Source organism: Pelophylax lessonae (assembly GCF_965119305.1).
Source record: "Pelophylax lessonae genome assembly, chromosome: 10".
Lineage (NCBI taxonomy): Eukaryota > Metazoa > Chordata > Amphibia > Anura > Ranidae > Pelophylax > Pelophylax lessonae.
In genome coordinates, this window is record NC_138777.1 from 76,194,182 (window position 1) to 76,204,384 (window position 10,203).

The 10,203-nt window shown below is 41.4% G+C and overlaps 1 protein-coding gene across 1 annotated transcript in view; it reads left to right on the top strand.

The window, feature by feature from the left end:
- The window catches only part of B4GALNT4 (beta-1,4-N-acetyl-galactosaminyltransferase 4), a 192,209-nt gene extending 184,967 nt beyond the window's left edge, over window positions 1–7,242 (top strand). The window contains exon 21 of the mRNA XM_082269845.1: window positions 6,469–7,242. Within this exon, the coding sequence (XP_082125971.1) occupies window positions 6,469–6,586 (118 nt within the window). The 3' untranslated portion in view covers window positions 6,587–7,242. The remainder of the gene's footprint in view (window positions 1–6,468) is intronic.
- Window positions 7,243–10,203: the final 2,961 nt, after the last annotated feature.

A 10,203-nucleotide genomic window follows, 5' to 3' on the forward strand; every position in this document is an offset into this window, starting at 1 on the left:
CGAGTGTGGGGCCATTCAATGGTATCAATTCCTTCATCCTCTAAGAACTGGCTGCATACTCTCTCCACATGATCCTGGGCATTGTCATGCAACAGGAACCCAGGACCCACTGCAGCAGCATAGGGTCTGACAAAGGGTCCAAGGGCTTCATCCCAATGCCTAATGGCAGTCAGTGTGCAATTTTCTAGCCTGTAGAGATCTGTGCATCCCTCCATGGTTATGCCTCCCCAGACCATGCTTAACAATGTTACAGCCAGCATAACGTTCTCCACGGCTTCTCCAAACCCTTTCACGCCTGTCACGTGCTCAGGGTGAACCTACTCTCATCTGTGGAAAGCACAGGGCGCTAGTGGAGGACCTGCTAATTCCGGTGTTCAATGGCAAATGCCAATCGAGCTCCACAGTGCCAGGCAATGAGCACAGGGCCCACTAGATGCTGTTGGACCCTCAGGCCACCCTCATGAAGTTCTTTTTCTGATGTTTGGTCAGAGACATTCACACCAGTGGCCTGCCTGAGGTCATTTTGTAGGGCTCTGGCAGTGCTCATCCTGTTCTCCTTGCACAAAGGAGCTAATGGGTTAAAGACCTTCTACGGCTCTGTCCAGCTCTCCTAGAGTAGTAACTGCTTGTCTCGTGGAACCTCCTCTATGCTCTTTTCTACTGTGCTGGGAGACACAGCAAACCTTCTGGCAATGGCACGTATTGATGTGTCATCCTGGAGGAATTGAACTGCCTGTGCAACCTTTATAGGGTCCAGGTATCCCCTCATGCTACCAGTAGTGACACTGACCCTAGCCAAATGCAAAACTATTGAAAAACAGCAAAAAAAGAGGAGTTGAGAAAAAAAAGTCAGTGGCCTCCACCTGTAAAACCACTCCTGTTTTGGAGGTCGTCTCATTGTTGCCCATCTAGAGCACCTGTTAATTTCTTTAATGACAAAGCAGCTGAAACTGATTAACTTCTTCAGATCCGCGCTATAGCCGAAGTATGGCTACAGTTCGGACTCTAATTTTCGGGAGGCCGTCTTTATACGGCCTCCCAGAGACAGGCTCCCCGCGCGCTCCCGCGAGCGCGCATCGGGGAAAATCTGTGTCGGCCGTGTCCCTTGGACACAGCCAATCACAGATTGTGGTAAATGGCCAATCACAGCGGCCATTTACCACGTGATCGGGCCATGCAATGAGAGATGATCTCATATGTAAACATATGAGATAATCTCTCATCGCCAGCTCTCCTTCCTCACACAGAGACTGCGTGTGAGGAAGGAGCAGAGCCGATCAGCCGTTTGGGGACACAGAGGAATGTAATCAGGGCACTTTTTTCAAACTTTTCTGTCTTTTTTCTCTTTTTTTTTTGTAAGAAATAAAAAACCCAGAGATGATTAAATACCACCAAAAGAAAGCTCTATTTGTGTGAAAAAAATGATAAAAATTTTATATGGGTACAGTGTAGCATGACCGCGCAGTTGTCATTCAAAGCGTGAGAGCACTGAAAGCTGAAAATTGGCCTGGATAGGAAGGGGGTGAAAGTACCCGGTAGGCAAGTGGTTAACCACCCCCTCTGCTACTTAGCTGACCAGATCAATATCCCAGGAGTGTAATTGACTTGATGCTATACTCTGATTAAAAGTGTTCCTTTAATTTTTTTGACCAGTGTATGTAAATATATATACACACGCGGGTGAAATAAGTATTAAACACGTCACCATTTTTTTGGTAAATATATTTCTATTATCAAATATTAACAAATATTATCAGAAATGTGTAATTACATGGAATGACACAGAAAAAAGTATTGAAAATGCTAACTGAAATTTATTTAATACTTCATACAAAATCCTTTGTCGTTAATGACAGCGTTAAGACGCCTCCTGTATGAAGAAACTAGTCGCATGCATTGCTCAGGTGTGATTTTGGCTCATTCTTCCACACAAACAGTCTTCAAATCTTGAAGGTTCTGTGAGTCTCTTCTATGAACTCTGATCTTTCCATAGATTTTCTATTGAATTCAAGTCAAGTGATTGGCTGGGCCATTCTAGCAACCTTATTTTCCTTCTTTGAAACCTATTGAGAGTTTCCTTGGCTTTGTGTGTTTGGGATCATTGTCTTGCTGAAATGTCCACCCTTGTTCCATCTTCATCATCCTGGTAGATGGCAGCAGATTTTTATCAAGAATGTCTTTGTACATTTTTCCATTCATCCTTCCTTCAATGACATGAAGTTTGCCAGTATCGTATGCTGAAAAAACAGCCCCACACTATGATGTTCCCACCTCCAAACTTCAATCTTGGTATGGTGGTGTTTTTGGGGTGATGTGCAGTGCCATTTTCACCTCCAAACATGGTGTGTATTATGGCATCAAAAGAGTTCAATTTGGTCTCATCAGACTATATTCTCCCAGTATTTCACAGGCTTGTTTAAATGTTGTGCAGCAAACTTAAACGAGCTTCAACATGCTCTTATCTTCAGCAATGGAGTCTTGCGTGGTGAGCGTGCATACAGGCCATGGTGGTTGAGTGCATTTCTTATTGTTTTCTTTGAAACCATTGTACCTGCTAATTCCAGGTCTTTTTGAAGCTCTCCACAATTGGTCCTTGGCTCTTGGACAACTCTTCTGATAATTGTTTTCACTCCTCTGTCAGAAATCTTGCGAGGAGCACCTGGTCGTGGCCGAATTATGGTGAAATTCTTTCCACTTCCAGGTTATGTCCTCAGCAGTGCTCACTGGAACATTCAGAAATTTAGAAATCTTTCTGTGACCAATGCCATCAGTATGTTTTGCAACAATAAGATTGTGAAGGTCTTAATTAAGCTCATTGCTTTTAACCATCATGAGAGGTTTCTTGTGTGACACCTTGGTAACGAGATCCTTTTTTATAGGCCATTAGTTGAGGCTGAACCAGCTGATGTTAATTTGCACTGACAAGGGGCAGGACTGCTTTCTAATTGCTGATAGATTTCAGCTGGTGTCCTGGCTTTCCATGCCTTTTTTTGCACCTCCCTTTCTTTATGTATTCAATACTTTTTCCCTGTGTCATTCCATTTTTTTACACATAACTTTGTTTCCGAACTTATTTGTTTTGGTTTCTTTGTGTGTGTATGTATTGCATGGGTTGTTATTGACCTGTGGTGAAAATTTTCATGTCAATAGCACCTTTAGGCTTTGTTTACATACTGGCGTTTCGGATTGCGAAGCATTGCAAATCGCAGGACACCCGTGTGATTCCCGTGACTTGCAATGGCACCCCAAACACGGCGCATGCAAACAGAATCACTGGACGCCTGTCGCTCAAACTTTTTTCAGGCGACAGGCTTCCCACAATTCTGAGCGATCTTCCTGCGACTCGTCGGGTGACAATCACGGCAAAATCGTGCTGTGTTTGGGGTGCCATTGCAAGTCACGGGAGTGGCACGAGCGTCCCGCTATTTGCAATTATTCAGGATCACGAGCAGAATTGCGCTGACTCTGCCCGTGATCTGATACGCCAGTATGTGAACGGAGCCTTAGAAATATATGTTTACCTAGAATATATAATGTATGTACAGTGCCTTGAAAAAGTATTTGTACCCCTTGAAATTTTCTACATTTTGTCATGTTACAACCAAAAACATAAATGTATTTTATGGGATAGACCAACACAAAGTGGCACATAATTGTGAAGTGAAAGGAAAACTATAAATGGTTTTTAATTTTTTTTACAAATATCTGAAATATTTGGTTTGCAATTGTATTCAGCCCCCTTTACCCTGATACCCCAAACTAAAATCTAGTGGACCCAATTGCATTCAGAAGCCACCTAATTAGTAAACAGAGCCAAACTGTGCGTAATTTAATCTCAGTATAAACACAGCTGTACTGTGAAGCCCTTAAAGGTTTGTTAGAGAACCTTAGTGAACAAACCAGCATCATGAAGGCCAAGGAACACAACACACCAGACAGGTCAGGGATAAAGTTGTGGAGAAGTTTAAAGTGGAGTTAGGTTATAAAAAAGTATTCCAAGCTTTGAACACCGAGCACTGCTCAATCCATTATCCGAAAACGGAAAGTATGGCACGACTACAAACCTACCAAGACATGGCCGTCCACCTAAACTTACAGGCCGGGCAAGGAAAGAATTATTCAGAGAAGCAGCCAAGAGACCCATGGTAACTCTGGAGGAGCTGCAGAGATCCACAGCTCAGGTGGGAGAATCTGTCCACAGGACAACTATTAGTCATGCACTCCACCAATCTGGCCTTTATGGATAAGTGTCAAGAAGAAAGCAATTGTTGAAAGAGCCATAAGAATTCCTGTTTGCAGTTTGCGAGAAGCCATGTGGGGGACACAGCAAACATGTGGAAGAAGGTGCTCTGGTCAGATAAGATCAAAATTGAACTTTTTGGCCTAAAAACAAAATGCTATGTATGGTGAAAAACTAACACTGCACATCACCCTGAACACACCACCCCCACCATGAAACACGGTGGAGGCCGCATCATGTTGTGGGGATGCTTTTCTTCAGCAGGGACAGGGAAGCTGGTCATAGTTGATCGGAAGATGGATGGAACCAAATACAGGGCGATCTTAGAAGAAAACCTGTTAGTGTCTGCAAAAGACTTGTCCTGCTGGAAGCTGAATCTTCGCCCCAGTCTCAACTACTCTAAACGTGCAGCGAGAGCTACAATGGAATGGTTTAGATCAAAATGTGTTTATGTGTTAGAATGGCCCAGTCAAAGTCCAGACCTAATCCAATTGAGAATCTGTGGCAAGACTTGAAAATTGCTGTTCAGACGCTCTCCATCCAATCTGACAGAGCTTAAGCTATTTTGCAAAGAATGGGGAAAAATGTCACTCTCTAGATGTGCAAAGCTGGTAGAGACATCCCAAATAACTTGCAGCTGTAATTGCAGCAAAAGGTGGTTCTACAAAGTATTGACTCAGGGGGGCTGAATTCAAATGTACACCACATTTTTTACATATTTATTTGTAAAAAAAAATGTAAAACCATTTAGCATTTTCCTTCCACTTCACAATTATGTGTTGCTTTGTGTTGGTCTATCACATAAAATCCCAATAAAAAAACATTCACATTTTTTGGTTGTAACATGACAAAATGTGGAAAATGTCAAGGGGTATGAATACTTTTGCAAGGCACTGTATGCATGTATAAAATTATTATTGCTGTGTGTTCAGGCCCCTTCTACTATAGGATTACAATACTTTGTTCCTGTGCCAGTGTTGCTAATTGGCCATTTCAAAGTGCATTACACAGGAATGGCCCACCATCAGGGAATCCAGCCTGAGAAATGCCATACGTTGGAAGGTCTGCGTATGGACAGGATGCTGCAAAGAGGCTGCACAAGAGCAGCATTGCTGAGCTGTAATCGATTATAAAGGGTGAATTCTATCATTTTAGAAGGGGGGGGGGGGGGTGACGGTTTGGTACACAGTGCTTTGGCAAACCTTCATTCAGTTAGGGATTACATCTACTTTAACAAGAAGAAACGTAAAATACCCATATAAACTAGTACCCATGAAAAAATACAGTGGATGTTGATACCATTGAAATGAACTATAAATGTCTATCGAGATGGTATATTACACCAGTAAAAAAGCAAAAATATCAACCAGAAAAGTCTCTGGTATGTTGGGCACGATGGCCCACATTTGGTGGGACTGCCCAAAGATCCGAGATTATCGGCAGAAGGTTCAACAATACATTGGGGAAATTGCAGGTGTAGATATTATTAATGACCCATGGGTTTGCCTATTTAAAAAAACAGGAAATTAAAAAAAAAAACAGTACATACTGTAGTCCCTAACTTGCTGAATGCAGCAAAGGGGGTAATTCCGGGAAAATGGCTAGAACTTGAATGTACTAAAATTAGAGACTGATGTAAAAGAGTTGAATATATCTGCAACATGGAAAACCTGGGAAGCAAAGAGGAAGTTCAGACAGAGTTTCCTAAGACAAATGGGTTAAGTGGACAGAATTTAAGAAGACAAGTAAATATTTCGAAATATGGACTGACGAGTATGAGGGTGAAATATAAGGAGGTGATAAAATAGACGACTAGACGAGTGACACTGGGTGGAAGGGGATTTGGGGGGGATTTGGGAGGGATTTGGGGTGGGGGTTTTTTTTGGGTAAGGTTTTGCAAGATTATAGAAATGTACTTGTATTTTCTGTTTTTGAAGAGTAATAAAATTTAGAAATCTTGTTAAAAAAAAAAAATACACATGACAAAATTAACGCAAATATTTCAGAGCTAGAACAATATCTATAGCATATGGAGTGTAGACTGATACTATCACGTGCTGTCAGTATCCTTTTCTCATGGTCACGTTGCATGAACTCTGTCAAAAACTGATTATCTTAACAGTGTTAAACTTTGGTGTTTGGAATTTTTTTTTTCCCCCCTGATAATTTGGCAAAATGATTGGGAATGCTTGGGATGCATTAACTTCTGTGTCTGGAACTTTTTACAGGGTGCTACAGAATGGGCTTGAAGTTGAGCGACTGCGTTTGAGGAACTTCTTCCACTACTATCACTCCAAGAGAGGCATGTGGAACACACAGAGCCAGGAAACCGCTGCTAAGGACTGACGTGGCACCAAATGGCTCTGTGACCTTTAGTCCCTTTTTCGGGCCCCTCCCCAATTTGTGTTCGTCCAGAGGGGCTGGCTGTTATGTTTAATAACCATGGTGTCGCCAGAGAAACCTGCAGAGCTTGGCTCTGCACTTTACTGCAGGCTGCTCTGGTTAAGCTGAGTAGGCTGTGATACTCTGCAGGAGATGACTAATAAGATAATTTATTCAAGTCTTTTTACTTGAATAGGGGAATTGGCTTTCCCCTCAAGCTGAGTGCAAGTTGCCAGTGCTTGTTTGTAGCGGATACGTTGCTATGCATTTCAAACAGCAGAATGGATAAGACCGGAGAAAAGGCCTTTTTTATCACAAAGACTTTTTCACGCCAGCACGTTTTTATGTTGTGTTTTTAAGTGTTGACGGACCTTCTGGCCATTCTTTAATTGAATGAATTCCTTAACACAGTGGAAAATCAATCAGGTAATACTAATGCAACATGCATTATGACCTGCATTTCTGCTATGCATTCTTAACGATGACACATACAGTATAGAACTGCAGATAAACAGGAATTCACCCTGAAGGGAAGTCCTGCTTTATGCCCTCCTCGCCGCCTGCTTTTCTAATATTGCCAGGTTTTTGGGTTGCAGAGGAGAGTGGGTACCTGGTTTGACAGGTAACCTGCTCCCACTTCTGATCGGATCACCGCAGCGATCCATCGGAAGCTCCCCTTCTGTCTGCAACCTTCTGGGACCTGTGACAGGTTGCAGAAGGCTATGGCACTCACAAATTAGAGAATGGCTCAGGCATGCGCAGTGGGCAGCTGGTTGTGAAGCCGCAAGGAGTCACAGCCAGCAGCCCACAGTAAACAAGCCAGCACTGGGGACCTGAAGACCAATGAAGAAGCGGTTCAGGTGAGCATGGTGCTGGACCCCTGGACAGGCGAGGGACCTTTTTATTGAAAGTCAGCAGCTACATTATTTGTAGCTTCTGACTTTTTATTGTTCATTGAGGCTGAAGAAACGCCTTATTAACAAGGGAATGGAACAGTTATGAATGATAGGAATCTGACAAGATTGAGTTGTTTTTTTTTTTTTAAGTTACAGGGTTTCGGGCTCTCATCTTATCTTCACAGCTTAATGAGCCATTGACATGAAACAAGGATGTGCTTATCAAGTGTCCCAACATTTCAATGGTTGAATGCTTGTTTCAGGACAGTGAATTGACAAGTACTTGGGATAGGTTAAGATGACTGCTGTGAGGCATCCTTTTCTACAAAAACTGCTTTGCAATGCTGGTTCCTTTTAACAAAGTAGAGCTGTAGATTGGCCATCATCAGGACTAATTCATGCATTCTGAAGTCTGTTTGGCTGCTGTAGGTTATATATTTATTATATTTACATATCATTTTACAGAGAACATTTTAATCCACTTGCACCAGCCCCTGAACTGACAGGAGTTTACAGTCTAATGTTTGACTACAATTATACGTGCGTTCACACACGTATGCATGAGCACACACAGTAGGGCCAGGTAGATAGAAGTCTGTTTACCTGCCAGTATGTCGTGTTGTGGGAAGGAACAGAAGTTCCATAATCCCACACAGACATTCTCCCATGCAGATAGTATAGAGCTACAATATACTTTCTAGTCTGTGTGCTACCTTATGCATATTGTTTCTCAATTATGTTATTACATAAAACTCAGTGTGTCCTGCTGCCAGAAAGTTTAAGGGTCTGTTTCACATATGTGAAAAAGGAAGTTGTAAATTTAATTCAAACCAAATTTACTTGCAGTAAGCACAGTATGAGCATTTTTTTAATAGCATGTTATTAAATCTACTTGAATAAAGGGTAGTAAAATTCCTTGCAGTATACAAACTGCCCACTTGGTGTCTCAAAAGGACACCTATAGAAAGGTACGCACTTTGCTCACTGGTACGCGCATCAGTTATATACAAAGATGACCACATGGTGTCACTGTATGATACGACTTGGGATGCACCCTGTATAACAAAATCAGATTATCATCTCCTAGTCTGTGATACCTTTAATGCAATGACATGTATAACAGTTGCTAAAATGAGTATGCCCTGCTTGTTGGGAAATACCCCCAATTTGTATCTCTAAATATGTGCCTAAAAATTGATAAATCTGAATGTAAGCTAAATGGGTTTACTCTTTTAATAGGAAATCCCCCACACACTTACGTGCACACAATGTTTCTTCTGTACATTAGCAAGGCCTCCATTCTGCTGCGTCCTACTAATGTATGTAAGATTAGATTATCATTATGGCCTCATACACACAGGTTTGGATGCAGCAATGTTTCCTATTGGGCATGCAGCATCAGATTGGGCCTGAACATTGTGCGTTCTTGTACAGTTTGGCATGCTGGAAAAGTAAATGCATTCCAAACCTGTTTGTGTGTAAGAAGCCATTTGCCTTGGCAAATTTATCAGTTGAAATTATAGAAGTAAGACAATCATAATTATAGGAATTTTTATGTTTACTTTTTCATGACATTTTTTTTCCATAATATAAAGGGTCAATATATCTAAACTTGAAATGTTCATTCTGAGAGGATAGTTGTGGGTTGAATCGCATTTGGCTTGTATCTTTTGGGGACTCTAGTAGCAAGATTTCTGAGATTGGAAAACCAGGTCTGATTGTCTCACCCAGCCATTATAGGAGATCCTCCCTATATATTTGTTTTATATTCTGAAGAATGCAGCAAGATGGATAATCTTTTTGCTAGATCAGGGAGACTTCATGTTGCAGAGTTGTGAACCCCAGGGTTGGTACAGGACAAGCACAGATACAAGGAGCCTGTGAGTGATTCAGCCCACCAGCATTTTCTCCATAGTTGAAATAATCCAATTTGGATAAACTGTTTACAGCAAGATTGATGCTGCCTGTTAGCAGCATATACATATCTTGCAAAGATGTTAAAAAAAAAAAAAAAAATTAAATCTAAATAAATACTTTTTGATAAGTCACAATTACATAAACGATACAAGCTCACATACATGTTTACAGAAGATTCCCTGGTGTTCTGGAAACCAGGTGATGGATAGCATTATAATAGTCGCTATGTTTGCAGCATGCTAGATGGGATAATGGCAGAGGAATAATCCCATCCAAAACATGTTCCTCTTAGAGTATTGTACAGTGTCATCTCCTGCGCAGATCTAGCTATGCTCAGCATTTACAATGATTTCTGTGAAATTAAAATGTAGCAAGAGGTTTTTAGAAGTTTTAAATATTTTTTTTCTTTTTAAACTAAAATAAAACAGTTTTCAGTTTGGCTTTTATTTGTCTTGCTGTTTTTTTATTCACGTTTTTTCACAAAGAAATTACATTCAGCACAAGTTATACACTTGTAACTATTCCTTTAAGTCTTACATTTTTTAATTTTTTCCAAATAATACACAGGTTAATACTTACCTTCTTTGTGCAATGGAATTGCAGAGTGACCCCTGATCCGGTTGCCCCGCCGGCACTCTTGGCTCCTCCTCTTCTCGATGTGCCATCATAGGAAGCAACTTGTGGCACACCATCGTACTCAATCTGGAGCCATTCTGCCTGTGTCAATTGATTGATTGCAGAGGGAACCAGTGGCTCCCACTACTCTCA